General features: G+C 35.1%; 1 protein-coding gene across 1 annotated transcript in view; it reads left to right on the plus strand.

Moving 5' to 3' along the window:
- TRDN (triadin) overlaps positions 1–25,623 on the plus strand; it is a 231,089-nt gene that overhangs the window by 11,437 nt on the left and 194,029 nt on the right. The window contains exons 2-5 of the mRNA XM_087719027.1: positions 2,214–2,420; positions 12,036–12,173; positions 16,066–16,095; positions 17,950–17,979. Coding sequence (XP_087575153.1) covers positions 2,214–2,420; positions 12,036–12,173; positions 16,066–16,095; positions 17,950–17,979 — 405 coding nt within the window. The remainder of the gene's footprint in view (positions 1–2,213; positions 2,421–12,035; positions 12,174–16,065; positions 16,096–17,949; positions 17,980–25,623) is intronic.

Below are 25,623 nucleotides of genomic sequence, written 5' to 3' on the forward strand. Positions count from 1 at the left end.
TTGTTACTTGGCACACTTTATCTCCTGGAGAAATTTGACGGAACCAAAATTATGCCTTGGAAAGTGGAAAAAGTGTTGCCTTTTAACATGTAAAAATATTTTTAAAAGCATACAGATTGCATCTATGTACATGAGTGTACTAAGTTGAATACATCATTCATCAATAACTCCCATTTCATACAGGTGGCAAAAGCTATGCCAATTTTGTTCAGCTTACATGACATTTCAAGGTAGAAATCATAAGTTTCAAACAAATCACTTGATCAGCAGAAGAATGTTTGAAAAGAATGCAAATGAAAAGAAGACAAAGAACAAGGGAAATTGTGTACAATGCAAAATGGATAAAATTGTCCTGCTGATAAGGAAGCCATTTAGAATTATGTCTGTCGACTTTGAAAAGCATTAGAATCTTTTCTAGCAAAGCTGGGAGATTGTATTATCATCATGAATGATTGTAAGGACACATATGAACGACTCTAATTCTGAAAATTGGAGGAACTGTTTCAAAATTTCAGTCACCACATTTAAATCTGCAAAGATTTCACTCTGCCTAAAATCTGCAGCAAAATAACTTAAACAAGCATTGATTATCATATTGACGTGGGAAGTTATTGCACTCATTTGGGAATCATGGCAGAAGTACACTTTCTTTCCTTAGATACTGTTTATCACTTCAGATTATATGTCATTGTGTAAACCTAAAATAATGTACACTTGATTTTTTAATGCATTAAATTATAATCAAATTTTACCACATTGGTAAATGTTATGATTTACACTGAAATGATAACTTAAAGTTACATTGTACAGAAAATCAAATTATTTCTATTATGATTTAGTAGAGTTGTTTAATGTTTGATATCTTATCTGATATAAAAATAAACATTAGGAATAAGGTACAAATTTCTGTACAGAATAAATAATTTGTATAGAAACTCTTAATGAAGTTACTTGTGAGACATCAGGTAGAGTTTATTCCTGTTCTCATATGGCAATCTTACTTTATATATGTTGCCCAAATAAAGTTTAAGTCATTGAGACAAGCCACTCAAAATGAGGGCAATGCCAATTTGCCAATTTTAGAATCATTGCCTTCAGTTATATAAACTTATAGGCAAAATTTATTCTCTGGATAATTGAATCATATGTTATTTAAGTGCCATCCTTAGGCTGCTTACTGGAATGCTGTTGTTATTTATAGGAACATATTCCTATAAATCACCAAGAATCCAATTTGTCTCAAAAATGACTTTTGACTGTAAATATTCTCCATATTTTTTAAAAATCTGTTGCATAATATAATGCATTTAACTGTCAAAATAGAAGTCTGCTAGGTAATCTTGTACTTAGGATATAACTTTCATTGGATCAACAGACAAGTTGTAACAACAAATTAATTTTCACCTTAAACTTGGCTTATTATTTCTGGAAGATGCTTGATAATAGGCTTATCTATGTGGACAACTAAAATAGGGTTAAACAGAAAGCAACTTACAAATAACAAGAGTAATGAAAGCCAAGGTACAATTGAAGGCAAACTGCAATCAAATTTATAATCCCAAACCACAGCAAGATGGAAATTATGGTTTGGTAGTACTGAAAAATAGTTACAACAGCTATAAAACATTTCTTTAGTGTACAGTATTATTCCTTAAAGAAAGCTTCTGGATTCTTTATTTTTAAAACCTCTTACAGTAGAGTTAAGTGTTCACTGTAAATAAAAGAAAAACAATTTCAAATGTAAATTTGAATAAAAACCATTATACATTTGCCTTTATAAAATATGAATATAAAGAACAGCAAGAAGCTAAAACATTTAAGGGTTCATTTTACTGTAGAATATACTTATAATGAAAGAGAGAAATTGGGGCCCATTCTACAGGGATCTTTCAAAAGCTTGCTGTTTCCTTTCCCTTGGTCCTGTGGATGTTGTCTTTGACTTTTTTTAATTCTGTGCTTTTTCTTTACTTCTTTTCATATTCTCTTCTCCTTTTCCCTATATTTCTCCTAAGAATGATGGTTGGTTGCCAACTGTCTTAGGAATTCCTTTCCTTTTGGCTACTTCCCCTGTCAATCTTTGCTGCATTGAATGCTTCACTTCCTGCATTCTCTTCTCTTTTTCCTCTTTCTGTTTTAGTGGAAATGCAGAGTAATGGTGGAAATGCAGTGTCAAGACACTGTGCACTGATTTAATTTATTTTACTTGTTGTTAGGACACGTGTCCACAACGACTGTCATAGACAACAAGAATGGATCAGTTCCTGTGCCGCATATGAAAATGTCCAAGAGATCAGTATCAGAAGATTTTGCAACAACCTTCAGTTCACCTGCAGCATGGCTCCTTGTAGTTGCTCTTATCATTACCTGGTCAGCAGTGGCTATTGTCATGTTTGACTTAGTGGATTACAGAACCTTGGCAGGTAATATTCATATTCATATATGCTGTAAAATATAAGGTATCCATGCATGCAGCAGAATCTGGTGAGAAGTGTTATGTGGGAACTTACCAAATTCATTGTTCTCCACAAATTAACAGAGTTATGAATCAACATAAACCGTTAACATTAATTTCAGTTTTAAAATATCTGGGATATCTAGTTATGCTACCTTATTTCTTTTTATTTAATTATTTATCAAATTCATATATTATTGTCCACCCTAGATAGTTCAAGATTTTGTTTACAATCTTTAGCTGAATAAAATTCTATCCTTTCAGACCTACCTCAGAAACACAAAGAAATGCGGAGGTGGAACTGAAGCACATGTGTCTGTTAATCTCAAAATATTCTTTTTGTGTAGAACTGAAAGATCTTAAAAGTAGTTTAGCACTTTCATTTAATTTATAGAAGCTTGCATAACAAATAGTACAATGGGAAAGTTCTTCTGTAGAATGTTTTCATTTGCTTGACTTGGGGCTACAATATAAATCAAACTTTTTAAAGCTAAAAAAAATTGCTAAAATACTTTGACTAAGGCCAAAGAAGTGAGGAACAAGGAAGAACATTCCTTGTTTGAATTCAGTGTAAATGTAATTTACATTTAATTCAACTAATGTGATTTGTTTCTTTCCATATGACAATTTTCTTTCCTGTGAAATTAAAAATTACAGTTTGACATAAGCTTTTGGAAGGATTCTGGGATGTAGTCTGCTGTAATCTTTTAGTATGATTTCTTAAGAACTAGCAATAGGCAATGCTATAATACTGGTATCATTATTGTATTGCCCATTGCTGGTACTGTAGAAATAAGAAGTTATTATCTAGTCATATGTTAAATCCAATCCATGGGCCAAAACATTGCATGAACATCCCTTTCCTTCTTCTCTGTCCTGTTATCTAAATTTCATCCCAATCTGTGCCTGAGATAGTTTAAGGTTATCCTTGGCTTCTTTGTATTTCCATCTTCTACTGGCAATTTTGCCGTGGTTAAAATCTAGTATCTTCATTGACAAATTGGTTGCTGACATGGTCAGACCTTGAAATTTGCTCAGCCCTTTCAAGATTGCTTTCAGTTTCTGAACTTATTATACCAAGAAATCTTGATGCTCTTTCATTGTGTGATAGAGGATAATTTTTTTCTGAATATACAAATTTCCAAAGAATTCTGAAATCTGCAAAATTCAGCTGAGCTCTAATTATCATTGTTCTATATTAACGGACTCACAGATTTGTCTGGGCAAATTTCATTTAGCTTTCCAATCTTAACGAGACCATTGAGGATTAAACTTTGGTCTCCAGTTCATTTCTGTGCTTGCTAAATAATTATAAATCATATTTTAATGGTTTGAATAGACTGCACAAAGATTTGTTTAGTATTTTTTCAATTATATGTGAGTGGGGTAATATATTTAATGCAATAAAATAACTGCAAATGAGAGTAATTTATGCAGGCAGGATAGATATCTTCTTTGCTAATAATGGCAAACTGTTACTGTATATGTGTGTATTCTCTTAAATTATTTTTTCCCCGGATATTGAAAATAGGAAACACTTTCATTAAATCATATTTAGCATCTGTGAGCAGCAGCTGATGCAAAATGCAGCAGCCCATACATGTGCCTCAGTGTGTGCATGTTGCACATTAGCTAAATGAGCTTCATTGGTTGTTGTCTCTAACCAATGGCAGCCCATTTTCCCCTGAGCTTCAATTGGCCCTAAATCTACTGACCCTTCTAAAAGCCCTTAAGACTGATCATGTTCCAGGCATGGGAAACATCATTTTAGTGACAATATGTGACATGCTACATTGTTTAGATTGGTTTAGTCTCTTGATTGTTTGGGGTGTAGCTGTGTTTTATAATATGTTTTGTATTGTTTTTGCTGCTGTAAGCTGCACATAGCTGCTATAACTGAGATGGGCAGTTATATAAATCAAAGAAATAAGGAATGATAAGGAGAGTGACATCATTGCACACTGCTGTAGTTGTATATTTGCATCTCATGTACTCTCCTGACACTCCTATTTTCATTCTTTCTGACCCCCTCCTTTTTTCTTTGAACTGCTGTTTTCTGATTTCTCCTCCTTTTTCTCTGTATTTTCTACCTGGTTAGAAGAAGCAGCTCAGCCTTTCCAAAGATCTATTTTTCCCCGCTCTCATAGGTTTTAAAAAAAATTAGATTAAGAGTTGTATTATATTAGGCAGAGGTTCAAAAGAAGCTGCGGAGCTTCACATAACTTCCCCCTGCTTTTAAAGAAGTGTATACATCCTCCATTTGGCTTATGTACATGTGGCTGGAGATATAGTTTGTGACTAAAAGCACATTACTTGTCTTCTCCAAACATTGTCTAATAGGGTTGGGGAATTTCTCAGAGCTGTATCTATAATTCAAGAGTGGCCTGCTACTTTGATTCCTCCAACGAAATGAGTCTATGTGGGGCTTTTGTCTTTTAGATGAAAGATAGAGAAATTATGAAAGAGCACTCAGAGGTATATTAAAAAAGGAGAGAGCTTCTGATAATTATAAAACAACACAGATAGTTCCCCAATGTCTTATAAATAATAATAAAATATAGAGTGCAATAAAAATAGTGTGCTTCATCTTCTAACAAATCATCGTACAATTTAACAGCTTATTTCAATCCATCCTTAAAATCATCAGATTGATTCAGTAAGCCCCATTGGTTGCCATAAAGTCATTGCTTGAAGTTTAGTATGTATACAGTAGGTTTACCTAGAAGCCCAGAATTTGTTATCATTATCGGTGGGTAAAGGTTTTTGTTGTAAATGAATTCTTTAAATTTGAAAAGTAGAATTAGATACACAATTTTGGAGTAGGTCAAAGTGCTTTCCTGAATTGTGCTACTAAGAAGTGCTTTTGCCAAAAGGTTTTAGATCTCTGACTTCCTCTGTGGTTGGGGCTTTGATTCTCACAGTTTCTGCAACATTTACTTGCTTGAGTGATGATCATTAGCACAGAAATTTATACACTCATGCACTGTGGTCTGGATACTGATATTTAATGGAACAGTAATCACTGAGGCTAATTCATGGAGACTGCACAGTATGGGCAACCTTGATGTCACATGATGCATTTTAATATATTTGAATTTCCCAGGTTTATTCAGATAATTTGAATTCATTAGAATCTTCCTTGTAGAGGTAACCCATGTTCTTCATTGAAACAAATAACTACTCATGCATCATCTGGTAAGGTTCTTAATACCAATACAAAGTTGATTTAAGACAAAAATGTAAAACAGCAATATGGGAAGTCTACAACCAAGCTGTTCAGATATGTTTCTAGCAACAGATGTATTTTGATTTCAAAGTTAGAACTCCTGAAATGCAGCTTTTACTTTAACTAGTAACTATAAATTACTCTAAAATGCGGTCTTAAAAATACAAAGGAATATCCCTTAACTAAAGACAGAAGGGTTTACCCTAGTGAATATTTTAGATGTTCATGCTCACAGAAAAAAATTGAGAGCCAAAGAAAATGCTAAATTAGAAAGGTGTTGTTTCATCATGTGGTTGATTTTACTAACTATGAAAAAACAAGTTTCCTTTCATATTTTGAACTGAAGTGAAGTTTTTGCAACAATGATATAGAAAAGCTACAAAGAAGTTTGATTTAAAAAAAGTTTGATAATTAAAGCTCACTAAATGTGATTATCAAAGAAAATCAAAGCTAATTCAGATTTTATTGCATGAAATGGGCAAAATAAACTCTAGAATAATAGTTTTAGTTTTTTAATAATTTTGTTAGGGATAGCTCAGATATTTAATTAGACACACACACACACACACACACACACATTATTTGACTTAATCTATTTATTGGATAATTTCTAATATTAAATTGTTGAAACTCTTTTATAAAACAGCCTAAACTAAATCAGATTAGAAAGATATATAGTCCCAAACTAGTTGCAAAAATGAAGATTCAAGCCTATCTAAATCTGAATTACATACAAGTTTTAATTACTACATAGCTTAAGAACTCCAGTGAGAAAAATCTATGAAGCTGTAATTCAAATACAAGAAAATCTATGTACAGTTTATAAAAACAACAATAGAAATAAAAAAATCTAACTGATAAGATACAAACATGAAAGTACCAAAAAGTATCCCAAACTTTCTGGTTTTTCTTTGAAGAAGTTTCTCCATAGACATCATAAAATACGATACATATTCAATAGCTGAAGAAGCTGTCAGAAAAAAGAGTTAAAACCACATCAGGGAGACAAAAATGCCACTCTTGAAAAACATTGACCTAGCCCTGAAAGTCACTAATAAAGGCATCTAGTAAATTCAGAAGTCAGTTTCCTTTCTCGGGGTTAAGGTCTCCTTAGTGGCAGTTCAGGAAGAAGGGCTTTGAAAATCCCCCAAGGATAAAGATTAAGAAATAACCAAGAACCGGAGGATCTTGAGACAGAGATGTTAGCTGTATCAGCAACCTACAAGCAGCTCAGTTCAGGCCATGGAATGTAAAGTGTTTTTTGAAATGTGGAGCAGGGAAGAATACGTGCATTATGGAACTGTAGCCTCATGCTGACAGCAATCAACTGCTTAATATGGTTTCAAAGTACAAATGTATTTTGCTAGAATAGGACCAGGATCAGGTAAATATATGGCTGCTTTAAAGAGTTGCAGAAAAATGCTACACTTCTTCCTCTGAGAGCTCTAATGCATTTTAGTATGGATCTTAGGGTTCCTTAGGTAATTAGTTCTTACACCAAGTAGAAAAAGTAGCCTCTTGAACTGCACCACAGACAAACTGATATTTGATTAAGGGAAAAATAGAATTGGTATAAATAAATAGATAAATAAGAGAGATAATAGATAAATAATAAATATAGGAGACCCAGTGGTAGAATAATTAGGATGCAGGCTAACTCTGTCCATCATCTAGAGTTTGATCTTGACGGACTCCAGGTTGACATAACTTTTCTGAGGTCAGTAAAATGAGGACCCAGATTGTTGGGAGCAATATGCTGACATTGTAAAATGTTCAGAGAATGTTGTAAAGTGCTATTGCTATAAATAAATAAAGGCAAAAGGCTTTAATACAAGGTTACCATATAAAGGAGTTTAGCATTGCAAAGCAGGAATGAATAACAATGTAAATACTTGTTTGAAATTTTATCACAAATATCTAACTGGAGCAAGTTTGTAATTCTACAGGTAGTCCTCATTTAAGCAACCACAATTGGAACTGGCAACTTGGTCCTTAAGCAAAGTGGTTGCTAGTGAACCCATACTGTAGTTTATAATTTCACTTCAGCTACCCTTTGCTTAGAGATCTGCAAAAGTTATAAATGTAAGGATTGATTGCAAAGTTTTTTTTTCATTACCACTGTAACTGTAAATGGTTGCTGTATGATAGAATCACTGAGCAAGGACTACCTATAATTCAGGGATTTTTTTCCCCTACTATTCAGTCACATCGGATTCTTGGAACCTGTCTGGAGATGTCCTTGCAGTTTTCTTGGCAAGATTTTTTTCAGAAAGATTTTTTCCGAAAGCTGAGAGAAAGCAACTGGCCCAAGGTCACCCAAGGTGGTACTAGAACTCATGGTCTCCCAGTTTTTAGCCTGATGCTTTAAACACTACACCAAACTGGCTCTCTATTTCAGTTTGTATCCCATATCAATTTTTGTTGACCCATATTTCTGTCCCTGATCTTGTTTCCAAGATCAGGAAGGTGTAGCAAATTGAGCTTTACTGAAGCAAGTGATAGTATCTATCTATCTATCTATCTATCTATCTATCTATCTATCTATCTATCTATCTATCTATCTATCTATCTATCTACCTACCTACCTACCTACCTACCTACCTACCTACCTACCTACCTACTTACCTATCATCAGAATCAGACAATTGAATAAATTCTAGCATGATAATTAAAAATGGTAGTTGTTGACCAGTTTGAAATATAGCAGCCTGGGAAGCAGGATTTTAAAAAAATCCATAGTTCAGTGACCAGCTGTTGGTGGGATGAATACTGTGGCTATTTGGAACTGAGATTGTCACTAAATAGAATAAAGCATTGCAGACCACTATCCTGAAGGGCTTAAGATGGTTCGGGTAAAAAAGAAAAACCTGAAGAACAGCTGGAAAAAATAAGTATGGAATATACTAGGCATGGATTTAAGATGACATCATCTGTTCCTATTATTCAAGAAACAGTGGGTGGCTTATATTGCTGGTGGGACAAGCAGAGAATGCAATCTGCCCTAAATGTTCATGTTTGCAGTTTTTAATAACTTCCTTATGGCTAAAATATCTATTAGATCAATTTTCTACTCGATCATTTTTAGAGGTATCCCTGCTACCATCACCTTTCCTGAGTTGTATTCAGACATTATGTTTAGTTATAGTTTGCTGACTACGCCATCATATCCTGATTCATATATCATACTACCCCAAACTAAACAGACCACAGTATAATTTAGCACAATCTCCCCATTGATGCACTTTAGATTATATTTAATTTCTACAATTTTCAGTAATGACCATGCTTTCTGAGAGATGTTTGGAAGATGTAGTTTATCTTGATATGAGAATGTACCTTATTACTTGTAACAGTAATGATAGGAAATAACTTCTTTCCCCAAATGAATCTATGAAGAGTGAGAGAATTAGTTTTTTAAATTTATACTTTTTTCTGTGCTGGTGGAAATGCTAATCTGACAAGCTAATCTGAAATATCAAGGTTAGAATAACTATTCTTATTTTAACTTGGGTGATTTGAACAACAGAGGCAGAGATGGGTTTGTGAAGGTTTGTACATCATATGTATAGGTGTCCATTTCTAACCACAGCAATGACAAAATGGCAATGTATGTATTAGGATGTTGTGATGCAAGCTGTATGCTTTAATATTTGCATCATGATGTTGCACAAAATGCATGAGAGGCAGAGTTTGAATTGACATGTCCTGACAAACTTTTTATCTCTTTATCACTATTCAGCTCCACCAGTACTTATAATCCCACAGTGACTTGCCTGCCTAATGCAAAGTTAGCAGATCTTACATTGTTTTACATTGTTTAAATAAACAGACAAACAGTGTGATGGATAAGGCAATGATCCTGGGTCTCCTTTGACACAAGTAATCTAGGAAAATGCAGTTAGCCTGTCCTGAAAAATCAAATTCAGGCTGCTAGATAACAAATCGAAGCCTAGAAATTAGAAAGTTCATTACATTCTTAGACTGCTACCTGCTCTACTCATAGGAACAACTAGAAGGGCAGAGCTCAAGGCTATCAATGTCTTGATGAAATGTAGTACCCAGTGGAAAGATTCACATTTGACAGGCCTTGGGGAACATTTCTGGACAAACAGAATTGGAGGGATGGACTCTCCTTGACCTGAAGTGGAATCAAACTGCTGACACTTAACATCAGCACACTGCCAAAGCAACTTTGAAGTAATCCCCTGGGGGGAAGTTAACAGGGTCTAAGCAGTGTCAAGTTTGGAAGGGTGAGAGGTTTCAGAAAATAATATAAGGCAATATATTGTTGGTAGATGTCACCAGAAAAACTGTCTAGAATGTTCAAATTTCTGTTGTAAAAAAGCTAGACCGTTTCAGATTCAATCACATATAATAATTGAGAAAATAATAAAAATTTAAAGATTAGTACACAACTTAAACCAGAGAGTTTAAGGGACTGATGGATAAGTAGATGGGGAAAAATATGGAAGTTTGTTTTTATATGCGACAAATGCATATATTTACTCTGAGAAGTAAACTAACAGTATATCTGGGCTTGTCTGCTGAAATTAAGCTAACTGCTTGTGTTTGCCTGTAACTCTCCTGCCTTGTGTTTACTTGGAAGAACCACCTGTTGTTATTGTATATTTATTCATCTATTCTTATGTATATAAAGAAGTTAATGAATCCTGCTGCATCAGTTATCTGTGTATGCTTCTGGATTTGAATTTATGCAACAAACTCTGACAATGTTACTTTTTACTGAGTAAAGTTATAAAACCTAGTCTATTATGAAGATTGGTCTCCTCATTGGATTCCTGTACAAGATCTTTAGTCAGAAATATAAATTAGATCTAGAGATACATTATCAACCACTAGATCAAAATGGTCAAGTCATGCAAGAAACTGTTTATCTTTATGACATGATTGAAAAAACCAAATTTCTTGATTCACTAAAATGAATGTACTTTAGAATACTATAAAAGGAAAATATTCCAAAATGAATGGATGGATGAAAAAGAAATTGAAAGAAAAAGTAAACATAACCAATTCCTTGATAGTGTGTGTGTTTTTTTTAAAAAAAGTAGACTTAATTGAGACTCAGCAAGAAAAATGGATAGTCCTCAACTTTGGACCACAATTGAGCCTAAAATTTATGTTGCTAAGTGAGACATTTGTTAAGTTTTACTCTGTTATGACCTTTCTTGCCACAGTTGTTAAGTGAATCACTGTAGTTGTTAATTTGGTAACATGGTTGTTAAGAGAATTTGGCTACCCCATTGACTTTGCCTGTAAGAAGGTCATCACATGACCCAAGGACACTACAGCCATCATAAATATGAGTCAGTTGCTAAGTATCTGAATTTTCATCACATAACCATGGGGATGCTGCAACCATCATGTGAAAAATGGTCATAAGTCACTTGTTTTAATCATAATTGTAACTTTGAACAGTCACTAAATGAATTATTGTAAGTCGAGAACTACCAGTATCACATTGTAAGAAAGGATCAGCAAATCCAGGAAGCTAACCAACATAGATTGATTGTAGTGCCCAGGAAACTCTAAAAGTAGAAAGGCTTTTTTCAGGAAATAAAAAAAGTTGTTACTTATATGTATCATCATTAGAAGCACAAACTCTTAGAAAAAGTAAATAATAATTAGTAAATATGCACTGTGGGAAATGTATATTGAAATAGACAATTAGCTAGAACACCAAGAGAGAATCAGGACATTTTAGCCTTGTCAGTTTAATGCTTTTTCTGAATGAAACAGTAATTATACAAGAAGAGGGAGAAGAAAGTGATGGATAAAGTACAAATATGGTGAATAGAGAGAAGAAGAGCCAATAATTGGTTTTTGGGAGTTGTTGGTAAGATGAATTGATGTAAACATTTAATAATACAATATGATGTTGGTTATGTAATAGTATACATGTGATTATATGTTATGAAAATGAAAAAAATAAAAAACTTTAATTAAAAAAAAGAAACAGTAATTATATAAGCAGTAATTAAGTGTATGGAAGGGTAAGTTCTACTGAAGGAAAATCAGTATGGATTTTTCAAAAATAAATCCTGCTTCATCCACCAATCTTCTAGAGCTGTTTGAAAGAATCAACAGGCTCTTGGATGAAGGTAAAACCCAAAAGCGACTGTGAAGAATTGAAAAATGTTCTCTTTAAATTGGGTGAATGGTGAACCGAAAGATCCAGCAGGGCTCCTCTAATGCTGTAGTCTCATTATAACTTATATCAAGGATAACTCCTTAGAAGAAGTATTCTTTTAAAGGGGTTATAAATCAGTTAATTAACTCAACGTTAATCAGTTTTTACAATATTTCTTCTTTCCTCTTATCTTTCTATTTTGTATTTAGGACAGTCCATAAACAAACTCACCACGGATCCATTGAGAATCATGCATGGTGCTATGGAAGAGAGCACCAATTCCATTTATGGCTTTCTTTCTTTACTGTCTGACCTCATATTTGAAGATGACGATGAGAATGGAAAAGGTAAGTTTAAGTTAGTCTGTTGATTTGATTTATCTTGCTGCACAATTTTTTAAGCAAAAAATGGATATGAAATGTGACTCTTAAACCACTAAAGTTTACAAAATGGCCAGCATAGTTCTTTTTCTTATTTTTGTAAAATAAATCCATGTGCTATTAAGGGAAGAACGCCAGAATTAAAACGTTAGCAGTATTTTCAGCCTTTCTCTAAAATATATAAAAATGATAGAACTACAGGACAAACATGCTGCCAAGGAATTAGCTTCAGCAGTACTATTCATAAGCCTTACATTTTAATTTTGTGTGAGAGAGGAATATTTGAGCAACAGCAGTTCTAAATGGACATTGGATGCTTTCAAATCTAAGGGTGTTCACTTGTCCTACCTCACATTTTGTATTAATCAGTAGGTGTCAGAGCTGCTGGCATCAACAATAACATTTCAGTCCAACTGAAAGAAAATCTGAATGCTAATATGCTACCTGTGGCCTTGTCAACATATACATTGGCAGTAATTTGGGGAAACTGCATAACTAAGTCCAACAACTCAGAGGCTTTTGATTGTTTTGTCTAAACAACAGCTCATGTTATGGGCTTGGGGAGCTTGGGATGTAATGGGGACTTTCCCCCCCTTTTAAAGCAATTTAAAAATTGGTTATGTGCCAATCCTTGTGAACTTCTAATGAAACTCACAAATAAATGGCTTAACAGCTCAGAATTAGCTTCTTTTTAAATGAATTCACCAAACCAGATTTTTTTTCTATGGCATGGTAGGAATTATTGTTTAGACATAATAATAAAACAGTACATATTTGAGGCTCATGTTTGTGTAGTTGATAATTTCTAGGCAAAATGATAGCTGTGACAATGAGGGGTCTGTAGTGGGTAGGTTCTTGAGTGATAATGGAATTTTTTGTGTATGCATATATATGTATGCTGGTCTTGTTGTATTTGGGTCTTTTCCTGTGTAAGATTGAGATTGTCTTGGCAACATTTCGGCGAGGTCTCACTTTCCATCCTCAGGCGAGGTCTCACTCACCAACACCAGCCTGAGGTTGGTGAGTGATACCTCGCCAAAACATTGCCAAGACAATCTCAATCTTACACAGGAAAAGACCCTAATACAACAAGACCAGCATACCTACACCCATGAAAATCTACGAATAGATAGATAGATAGATAGATAGATAGATAGATAGATAGATAGATAGATAGATAGATAGATGAGAGAGAGAGAGAGAGAGAGAGAGAGAGAGAGAGAGAGAGAGAGAGAGAGAGATAGAGAGATAGATAGATAGATAGATAGATAGATAGATAGATAGATAGATAGATAGATAGATAGATAATCCGGGCCACACAAACAAGTAAAACCCCATTCACAGGATGCATGCAACACATGAACACATGAAACCACACCTCCTCCAGCCTGCAGAAAACCTCTCTCCACATAACCAGACCCTGGTGCCAAAAAGGTTGGGGACCTCTGAAGTACAGGTAGTCCTCGATGTACGACCTTAATTGAGTCAAGAATTCATATTGCTAAGTGAGAAATATGTTAAGTAGGTTTTGCCCCATTTTACAACTTTTCTTTCTAGTTTTGTTAAATGAATCATTGCAGTTGTTAAATTAATAACACAGTTGTTAAGTGACTCTGGACTCCTAACTGACTTTGCTTGTCAAAATATCGCAAAAGATGATCAAATAATCCTGGGACACTGCAACCGTCATAAATTTAAACCAGTTGTCAAGCATCCAAGTGTAAATCACATGATCATGGGGATACTGCTATGGTCGTAGGTGTAAAAAATGGTCATAAGTAACTGTTTTCAATGCTGTTGTAACTTTGAACAGTCACTAAATGAACTGTTGTAAGTCAAGGACTCCCTGTAAGCAATGATTTCATGATTGCGATGTTTCTTTGTAGCCCAAATCACGTCTTTTTAACTAATATATTGTAATTAAAATTCAGCTGGAACAAAAACACCACTCCTGACAAGGACATTTGACAGCTTGAAGTAGCACCTAATTTCAGCCACTGCGGGATCTTCGATTAGTAGCACCTGCAAATACTAACCATTATGTTGTTTTACCACTGAGTCCCATTTCTTGATAGAGTGTCAGACCATTTACCCATGTTTACTGAAGCAGAAATGCAGCTCTCTAGTCCTTTCTAAACAAGAATTGTCACATAAGAGTTTTTCAATTGTGACAATAAAAGTGTAAAACTGTAATAACAAAACATAGAGTTACTGAGAGAATTTCAGTTGCCATTTACATCCTTTATTTTATTTGAAAAAGAATTTAACGAATTATATTCTTTCTCAAACGCAGCAATACTTTCAAAAGTCCGTAATTTCTAATTAAAAATGTGTACATTATAGTAATAATGTTCATAAGAGCTCAAAACTAAGGCAGATTAGAATTTTAGCGTTTGAAGATTCTTTGATGTTTTTAGAAACCATGAACTGCATACACCAATTAGAAACTCCAAAAGAGGGAAGATACTAGAAGTTTTCCTATTTTTAAGACTTGATTGAAAGATATTTTTCTTTTAAATAGAAGAACTGCCATTGTCATTATTAGGAACAGACAAAACTTTGCTTTCCAAAACATGAGGAAATACAAACATAGCACCTCTCAGATATTTTTAATGCTGCTTCATCTTTTTCCAGGATCATGACAATTGCAGAGGACATCTACATAATCCCAGAAAATGTATTTATACATTTATAAAATGAATTCATTTATTACTTTAGTCTACACACACACACACACACACACACACACACACACACACACACACACACACACCTTGCAATTGCAGACAGATGCTATGTTACTGCTTCCTTACACGTTGAAGTACCATTTAGGAATTACATTTGAAGTAGCCCTGGTAATGATAGCAACCTTTAGCAATCTGATACACTCATTATATTAGGTTGCAATTCATGAACATCTGGGAATTATGAAAAAATATCATTCAGCTTATCTGAAAGGTCAAAGGTCCCAGACGGGAAGTAGTTGACTTCAATGATAATTTGTTCAAATTAATTGTAGTCAATGAATGTCAAAATCTCAAAGTTAAGGGATTTTTAGAGGCTTTTTATTTAATTAGAGCTTTCCAAACTGCCCAAACAATTGTAGGACATATAGGGGCAACCCAGGGCTGGGGTCAAGGAAAAAGCCCTAGCTTTCCCAAATAATAAAAAAGAGCCAAAACATTGCCACCATATCATCTGACGCTATCAGGACAAATAAAAAAGATGACAGAAAAAGAGATGTGAGCATGAGTTTAGGGAGTGAAACCAGATTTGGCACAATAGATGCTATTGGAATGAAAAATACTGAAATTGCAATGAAAAAAATCTGTTTGGTGCTTGGACTACTTGAATTCCATGTATAAAGTCATATTTGTCCATTCCTATCTCATATCACAATCATTTCCATAAATCCTCAAATGCTCATAAAAAATAACAGTACAAAAATCTCAAAATGGAGCTTCTCTCTCTTTTTTCTATTTACCAGTCATAATGTTTGAATGCATTTAAATGTGACAATAATCTAGCATGTAATAAGAATGCAACTAGATTATTATTATTATTATTCAAGATCTGTGGTGGCGCATTGGTTAGAGTGCAGTACTATAGGCTACCTCCGCTGACTGCTGGTGTCTGCAATTTGGCAATTTGAATCTCACCAGGCTCAAGGTTGACTCAGCCTTTTATCCTTCCAAAGTGGGTAAAATGAGGATCCAGATTGTTGGGGGCAATATGCTGATTCTGTAAGCCACTTAGAGGGATGTGTAAAGTACTGTAAAGTGGTATATAAGTCTAAGTGCTATCACTATTGCAATTGCTGTTCATTTTATTCTGCTTATTATTTTCTCTCTTGTCTTAGGTGAAGGAGAGCCATCTCTGAAAATAAAAGGTTTGTTGATTTTTTAAATAAAAAATCACATGCTTTGTGCAATTAAATGGGTATTAGGGCAGAAACAATTCAGCTTTGTACTGTCAGGACTTTGCTAATTATGCACCTCCCTGCTAATTGCACGTTCCTTCTCTGGATAAATGGATAAATATTATTTGAAAGCCATGCAGAATAGTCAGCTTCTTGCATGTTGCATGCCTGAATAACTAAAGGTATTCTGTAGTAAAGGTAAAAGCCTAAGTAAGTTGCTACTGCCCTAAATGGTTTGTTTTATTTTTTGGTAAATTTCCTGTGTCTTTAACAGCTGTGTGATATTTAAATAGGAGAAGACATTTTCCAAACAATTTTTATATTTGGAAAAATTGAATATGAATTCTTTAAAAACCAAGGAAAGTGGCTGCTTGCCCATATTTAAATAATATTATATCAAAGGATCACTGATCTAGGAAAACTGACTTTTTAAAGATTCCTTGTATAGAAATCTAGTTGATCAAGTTGACTTTCCCCAAATGAGGAAGTCTTTTTCATTAGATTTTGTCTTAACTCCTATAAGTACCCTACAAAGAACTGAACAGAGACTGAAATGGCATGGAGCTTAGCACATTTATCTACATTGTAATGCCTTTGCAACTAGGGCCTCTTCTTAAGCTTGTGCAGTTCTACCAAAGTTAATGCAGAAAATGGAAAAGAAGCAAATAAGGCTGCCCATTCAGTGGAGCCGATGGCTTTGTCTGAATGTAGTGCTTTCATTTTAAACTCTATAGGCCACCTAGCTGAAAGATACTGTACAAATTAATGACATTGCATTTTGCATAAGAGATGCAAGTACTGTCAGAGTATTAATGATGGACAAGGATTTATTACTTGAAAATATTCTTCCTTATTAACTGTGAAAAAACAACTGATATTTGTCCCTCGCTCAGGAACAAATTATGAGGTCCCTATAGTGGTGGGTTGCTCCCGGTTCGGCCCAGTTCGGCTGAACCGGTAATACCGGCGGCGGGAGGCCCCACCCACCTGCATTGCGCATGGGAGCTAGCCCAAACTGGTAGTAAAAATATTTGCAACCCACCACTGGATCTCCGGCCCTGATGGAATCAGTTCTCTATGGAGGAGAAACTTAGCAGCTTTCAGTTCATGTCCTCCAAAATGGAGAAAAGTGCTCTGATATCCAGTTCTTACCATATCCAATGAAATAGCTTTTGTCCAACAGGATGGCCTGTATGAACAAGAGGGAAAAGGAACATTTAAATGGAATTTATCAGGTTTAGCTATAAAGTAGGATCAGTGAAATTCTTCAGACTCATAAACTGGTGAAGATAGTGAATCAGCAAGAACCCGTATATGCCATTGTACTTAAATTTATAGTGCTTCATTGCTGGAGGTTTTTAAGAAGAGACTGTACAGCCACTTGTCTGATTTCCAGAATGATGTCGTATTGAAGAATGTGAGTCAGCATTAAAGAAGCCAGTTTAGTCTAGTTGTTAAGGCATCAGGCCAGAAACTGCAAGACTGTGAGTTCTAGTCCCTCCTTAGCCATGAAAGCCAGCTAGATGACTTCAGGCCAATTCTTCTCCTTCTCAGTCGAACCCATCTCACAGGGTTGTGGTTGTGGGGAAAAGAGGAAGGAGGAAAATTAGGGAAGATCATTGCCTTGAGTTGTTTATAAAAAACAATACAGTAGAGACTAAAAATAACATATAGAATCAGTTACTTCAAAGCTCATCCTATTCAGACAGAAGTTAGGCCCTTCGTTAATTTTGTCAGAATTTCTTTCTTTTTTAATTGTTTAAGACTGCAGAAGAATGCCTTTCAAATTCACTAGTAACTTTGTGTTTTTTTTCTCCCATGCAGAAGAAATTCAACCACCAGTCAAAAAGAAAGGTGAGCAAATTTAAGAACAAATTAGGTTTCATCTTTTATCTTAACATTGGATGGCAGCTTTCTGTTGATTTACTTTATGGGTCACAAAACAGTGGAAGAATAGAGAAAACGATGAAACGGAGTGGGTGGAATAAAAGTAATAACTACCTTTGACAAGTAGAAGAGCTTTTGGAAGAAAGAGGATTTTCAGAATTCCCTGCCCTGTTAATTTCTCACCTTGAGAATAAAAAATTAGAAGAAGCTGAACTTCCTTGCAGATAGTGTATTAGTGGAGATTCTGATAAGAACACAGATAAGGGTTCAGCTATGTTAAGACAAATTTGTTCACAGCTCCCTAAAGATACAAATATCTTAGCTTATAGAAGACAGAGAAAACGGGGCTTACCTGTTCATTCATATCCTGCCTCTTTCTGATTCATTTCCATTGGTAAGCACCTGAACACTTTGTTGATTTTCCTTCTGTAGTATTTTCACAATTGCTAAAATTGCCTGTCCTACAGATTTCACAACTACAGTAATTTCTTTTCGGCTTCTCAGGAAGCTCAAAAAATCTCAGGACATCTGCCAAAGAGAAGGAAAAAGGATGGTGCTACAGGATGTAGAAGATTAGAAAAGCAAGACAAAAGGGACTTTGATGGAAATCACTGAGTTATGTCCTAGATTTTATTATACATTTGAGACATATGATGCCTGGAAAGCCATTAAAAAAGGTCTGGACCAATAGAAGTGAAGTTGGGAAAAGGCAAGACTCTGAAATGTTATACTAATATGAGAACCTGAAAAGACAGGCAGAGAGAACAAACAAAACAAGGGAATTTTTTTAAAGTGTGTGTGTCTGTCATTGTCAATCATGACTTCCTCTTAAAATTTAAGTACTGTTTAAAATTTGTGACAAAATATTACAATAGAAAGCTTTTCATGCTATCTAATTAAGCTTAGTCTTACATTAAGGAGTGTGTCTTAATAAGATTAAAGAGAGTTTATAAATGTGCTGTGCTGTAATAAGGAATCTTTTTAGTTGTTCAGTATGAAGGTATAAACTAAGGAACTTTAAAATATAAATAATAAAATATAAAGGTAGCATATATTGTACAGAGCCCCGATAACAGAGATCACATACATCACACACACACACACACAAACAAACAAACAAAAAGAGAAAGAGAGGGAGGGAGGGAGGGAGGGAGGGAGGGAGCGAGAGAGAGAGTCTTTTCCAGTACATCTCCCTAAACTTTTCTTATGCCTATAAAGGTCAAGATAATATGTTGTAAGAACTGAGTCATTATGGCTGGAATATCATGGTTTATGACTTCATGTTATACCCAGTCACCCAAGTGTGATTTATTTACAAACCATGACTTGGTATGCTATGTGAAGCCGTAAATCACCATGCTTTCCGCCTTTCTTTTAACCATAGTGATTGTAAACAATACTGAGATTTCCATCTTTTTAATGACATGGTTAAAACAAGCAATGAAAAATAGAAAACAAGACATGTTTTAAGCTGCAGAACAATTTAAAATACAGGCCATAGAACAGCTTGATTCTCTCCTGAAAACCTGTGGACTTGATAGAGTTTGCCAGTATGGCAGATATTGGCACCAGTTGGCTAATTAGTTATTCTATTCATTCCTCTCTAAAGAATATCTCTATTTGCATATTTAGTGCTTTCAGAGTTTAGCTGATTTTCTCTCTATATCTCCATATGGCAATGTGCTTTTTTTGTATTTGAATTGCTTTTGCCATGTTTTGGAATGGGGCTTGCTGTCTCTTAACTGCTTCCCACTGGCTGGTGTTTTTAGAATCTTTGTTCATGTTTTTTTCTGTTGAAAAATACAGTTTTATTTCCAAAGGTTCCTGAATTACATAAATATTCCCTTGATGTGCTTGCAAAGCTTATTTTAAATTTTGTCTTCTAAATATTGTTCTTGATTATTTGCATCACCCATGATTAATGCAAGGTTTGGATCAGAGCTACCCATTTTAGTGAACACATTATTAAAAACTGTAGGTGGCAGCTAGTGGCATTATACAAAGCACTACACTTTATATATGTCAGGCCATTTGTAAGCAACATTGACTGACTGACTGATTGATTATATGCCATCAAATTGTTGTCAACTCTTAGCAACCACATACATTTTCTCCGTGATGATCTATCCCTAAACTTCAGCTCTTCCAATAGTGTGCTCACTGCCATTTAACCAAGTCCATCTTCCTTGCTGCTGGTCATCCTCTTCTTTTTTTCCTTCCACCTTTCCCAACATTAGAACTTGTTTCAGAGAGCTGTGTCTTCCCATAATGTGTCCAAAGTAGGTTAATTTTAGCCTGGTCACTTCTGCCTTGAGTGAGAAATTTAGGTTGATTTGTTTGATGGCCTATTAATTGGTTTTCTTGATTGTCTATGGTGTTCTCAGGACACTTGAACAACAAGAATTTTAAAAGCATCAATAAGCTTCCAATCATGCATATTTGAAAGCCCATTTTATTTCAGATAGATGACCCTTTGATAAAATGAAGAGTAAACCCGTTCTTTTATTTAATTCAGTGTATTCTATATGATACCTATCCTACTTTAATTAATAATACAGCTTTGGACCAAAGAAAAGGCAGATATACCCATTTTATACCACTGATCTGCAGTCTTTATTAACTGATCCTAGCAAATGGTTCTTGAATATGTATGCATACATGCCTGTATGTATGTATCTGCTGCTTAGTGCTTATACTTGTTCTATAATGATCAATGCCTCAATGCTGGTTTTTAAACAGTCCTTTCCAACCACTGGTAGAATTTCACAATGTCTGCTACTATAGTTAACTGCCAAAGATACACCCTATGCAGGGTCTTCTCTTGCTATGGCACTTTCTCTGCTTGATCTTCCTTTCATTTCTATTGTTGCTACGGGCATTTTTGGATGCCATGTTACTGCTGTACTCCTAGATGCTCTTTGGGACCTGTCTTATATTTTGATGGGTATTTGATTTTTGCTTGGGATTTCTGTGGTCTGCTCTCAGGGTCTGCCTTTGCTTTGCACTGGTGTCATGTGGCTTTTCTCCTTAGCCTTGTAGCCATTGCTGTGATACTTTAGCAATCTCAAGGAGGGTCAGATGGAGCCAGGCTATTGTATTTTTTTTTCTTCAGTAGTTGAGACTTATCCTTAATAATGAAATGCTTCTGTAATTCCACCAGCTGACTAGCTTCTCTCCGAGTTGCCTTGATCTTAACCAAGCCAAGACAATGTTAATTACAGCCAAAAACCAGAATTGTAACCTTTTATCACACTTTCAAAGGGTGGTGGTGGTTATGTACTGCTGTTTTTCCAGATTGTGTAGCCTGTCACAAAACATCTGCACACCAGAAATGGAGCCAGTTGCCAAGATATGACAAATCAGCCTACTATGACCATCCAGAAGCCCAAAGGCCTTGGAAATAAATAATTTTAATTTGTAATTAAAACCGTAATATTTTTATACCATGTAGATCAGGGGTGGTCAACTTTTTTATACTTAGCGCCCACTTTTGTATTTCTGTTATAGTAGTAAAATTTTCTAACCGCCCACCGGTTCCACAGTAATGGTGATTAATAAAGTAGGGAAGTAACTTTACTTTATAAAATTTATAAAGCAGAGTTACAGCAAAACCCTGCCGCCCACCATGAAAGCTGGAATGCCCACTAGTGGGAGGTAGGGACCAGGTTGACTACCACTGATGTAGATGGACTAGGAAGCCTTATAGGCACCAAAAAAGGCACCTAGAGACACTTTGTTTTCCCTAAGCATCACAGTACCTAGCTCTACCTCAGTTTTAGCAGCTTTTATTTTATTGTATCCAACTCTAGGCTGGAATACTGCAATGTGCTCTACATGGGGCTGCCCTTGAAGAGCATCCGGCGACTTCAGCTAGTCCAGAACGCGGCCGCGCGAGTGATTGTGGGCGCACCGCGGTTCGCCCACATAACACCTATCCTCCGCGAGCTGCGCTGGCTACCTGTTGATCTCCGGGTGCGCTTCAAGGTGCTACTTGTCACTCATAAAGCCCTCCATGGTAGTGGATCTGCGTACTTGAGAGACCGCCTCCTGCCAATTACCTCCCTGCGACCAATTAGATCGCATAGATTAGGCCTCCTCCGAGTTCCATCTGCCAGTCAGTGCTGACTGGCAACCACACGGAGGAGAGCCTTTTCAGTAGTAGCTCCGACCCTTTGGAACGATCTCCCCATGGAGATTCGTACCCTCACCACCGTCCAGACCTTCCGCGCAGCCCTTAAGACCTGGCTAGCCCGTCAGGCCTGGGGATAAAGATAATATGTCCCCACCCGAATGATGAATGAATGTTGCTTACTATTTTACTTTTATGTATTCTTTGCGTCTATTGTCTGTACCCTCCCTTCCTTATTTTATGTAAGCCGCCCTGAGTCCCCTCAGGGAAAAGGGCGGCCTATAAATACTAATAAAATCCTAAATCCTAAATCCTATCTCCTGATAAGAATTGTCAAATTAAAAATTATTGATTAAATCTGAAAAGGTCTGTTTAAACAAAACCAAGAAAGCAGAAACAGAAAAATTGTGAGCAACTACTTAATATTTCATAATGCAAAAATTCTCTTTCTGCCTTATTTTTTTGCAAAACAGCTGCTTGCTCACAGGAGAACTTGTTGTAAAGTTGGATCTGGGCCTCCTTGTTATAGTTGAAACATTTATTTAGGATTTTTAAAATAAATTTTAGTCCGGTTTTAATAATTTTTATAATCATGAATATTTGTCAGGTGCTTAGAGCTACTGGGATCTCTATCTCTCTTTCTCTTTAAGAGACTTGACAGTTTTATTTAAGTAAGTATTTAATAAAAGTGCAAAGGAACTTTCATTTTATTTTCAAGGAAAGTAAAAATGTAAAGGAACAGAGCTGGTTGAAGAATCTGTATTTAGTTTTTCACAATAGATTCTTCACAATTATCTCATACATGTTTGACAAGCTAAATAAATAAAATAAATAAACAATAACTGCCAGCAGCTTCATAGGAATTTTAAAGAGCATATTGTACAAAATGGAACACTGCAGGAAACAGCTAAATAGAAATACTTTTATTATTCATTGCATCCACATTCTTAAAGATTTTCTTCCTATATATAGGAATTTATACTTAGCCACAAATGTCATGAAGGCTGCATACTAGACACATTTATAGGAAAATGTCTTTGATTTCTCAATCAACATAGTTTTGATGACAAAATAAGTAGTCTTCACTGCATTAATGATAAAGAGCTGACATTTAGGAAAGTATAACCGTTCTCTTGCAACCACTTTTAAAATCTGCTGTGTAGACATTTTAATAAGTTTGTGTGGCTTATTGAATTGGTTATACTTATGTTTGATGTTGTTTTGTTGCACTTTATTGTGTTGTTTATACTTTTAACTATATGCTATTGTAGGAATCAAACTGAAGGGCTATTCACATTTTTCTACATAAATAAACATAAGCCTTCGCCAGATCTCATGATGCAGATAGTTACTGTCAATTTGCCAAAATACTTAATGCTGTCCATACCATATATTTACTGCACTCAGTTCTCATTACCAATGATTTTGCAGCACAAGATCACACTAATTAAATTCAAAGTCACTTTTTTGGGAACACAGATTCTCACTTAGTTTCACTATGTAGTGCCTGGTATCACATGAAGCTTAGCACGATGTCAGTACAGGCAAAGCTTTGTGATATCATTAATTCCTTCCCCTCTGATCAGGTAGGAGAAGAATGAGTGGAGCCAGTGGAAATACTATTGTACTATATTAAACATAATTCTCCTTTAAAAAGAATGCAGTGTCTTTTAAATCAGACCAAAGTTCAATTTGGATTTGGATCGGATGTCTCATAGTGGCCAGCTAGCTAACTTTCAACAGCTCACAATTGAAAGTAGAAAGGCAGTTGAGTTTCCCAATTAATAAATGATTACCTGAATGCAATTTGTCAGTGAAGTGAAAATGCTTTGCCATTATTTATTACCAGGATATTTTTTCTATCTTTGCAATCTAACCAACAGATCTGAAATTCCTTGAGGATCTCCCATGTAGAGCTTAACTTCCAAGATCAGTCATAATTCAAACAGCCACACTGTGATTAGCATTCCTTTTGAATTGAGATTGACTCCTGAAGATTAAGATGGAGGTATCCATACAACTTTCAGCAATTACAGTAATTTGCCATTGTTGTCTTCTCTAGACAACTCAGCAAAAGCTGGCCTTCATTCAGCTACTAGTAGATTTAACCCTGTTTAGCTTTTTAGATCAGCCAGATGATGATAGATATCACCTATTTAGATAGCTCATAAATAGGCCTATTGAACTTGAGGCCTTTTATTGTTGTTATTTTGAAGAATGTAAGTCAGTCACAATGTGAAAAGGATAACTACAAAATGATTAGGGTTTCTATCTAAATGCATTGTAAGGATGTTATTTTTGCCGTTTACCAAATCTATAGAAAATGGTTTTAAAAGTGCTTTCATGCAGTGCTTTTTTAGACATATTGCCCAATAAAAATAATCAAAAATAATTCCTTCAAATCAAAGTATTTGCCTCTGTGGGAAGTATGATGTGTTTGACTTGCCTGCAGTAATATTTTCATCACTGAAGACTTCTGTAGAACTATGCACAGTGAGAAAAATGCTTAAAATTCTCAGCAGTAAATCCCTAATCCATGTTAAGTCTGTGTTGTTCACTTCCTCCAAACAAAATAGTGTTAATATTCGGCTGCATCATAAAATCATACCGTATCGAGTACCTTCTTGGTAAACAATGAAGTACTGATTTTAAGACCTACAGTTGTTTGCTTCTCAGTTATATAACTATGTTGTTCTACAATGTTTAAGTATATAAAAGAAGTCTACTTTGAATTTATTTGTCAGTAAAATGGAGCAATCTACCACTATAAGTTCCATCATAGCTCAACCCAGCTCAGATACTTGTAACATTGATAGATTTTGGTTGAAAAAAATCAAGCAATATATGTCTGAGGAATTAAAGTATAAAAAGATGCATACTTTGGAATGTTGTGAAGAAAAGAAGCAAGTTACTAAGAACTGCATATAAAATGAATATTAAAATCAAGTCTCATTTGAGTGAAGCTTGAGTCCTGGTGATCTCTTAGACATGGTTGGGTAACCTTGGAAATAGTATAGAAATTATTTGTCATTGCTTGCTTTCAGGATATTTTTTAACATCTTAGTCTTGGTTACAGATATGCTATCGCAGGACTGCTTTTCTTTAGTTGTTTTTACCTATCCTATAAAATTAGACAAAGTTGGAATACTTTACTGATGGGTTGATATATCTTTTTATGGGGTCTACGAAGTGAACCTCCTCTGCAGCTATGCTTATTTTGACCATATAGATCTTTAGGAAGGCACTTAAACCTGGCTCTTCCCAGAGACATTGAATTAGCGATAATGTGCATTTGTGCAAACCCACTAATTGTGATGTAGGTTGCTTCTTCTTGGTATAGTTTATTTTTTATTATTTGTTTAACTTGTTCTTATTTCTACAAGTTGCCTAAAGTCATTGATGAGTGGGCAGTCTTAGAATCTGACTAAGAAAAAAACAGAAAAGAAGAAGCAGATTTTCTTGTGATTTTTTTAAAAACCTAA

Source organism: Thamnophis sirtalis, unplaced genomic scaffold (genome assembly GCF_051295495.1).
Source record: "Thamnophis sirtalis isolate CommonGarterSnake01/CBP01778 unplaced genomic scaffold, rThaSir2_p1.2 scaffold_6, whole genome shotgun sequence".
Taxonomy (NCBI): domain Eukaryota; kingdom Metazoa; phylum Chordata; class Lepidosauria; order Squamata; family Natricidae; genus Thamnophis; species Thamnophis sirtalis.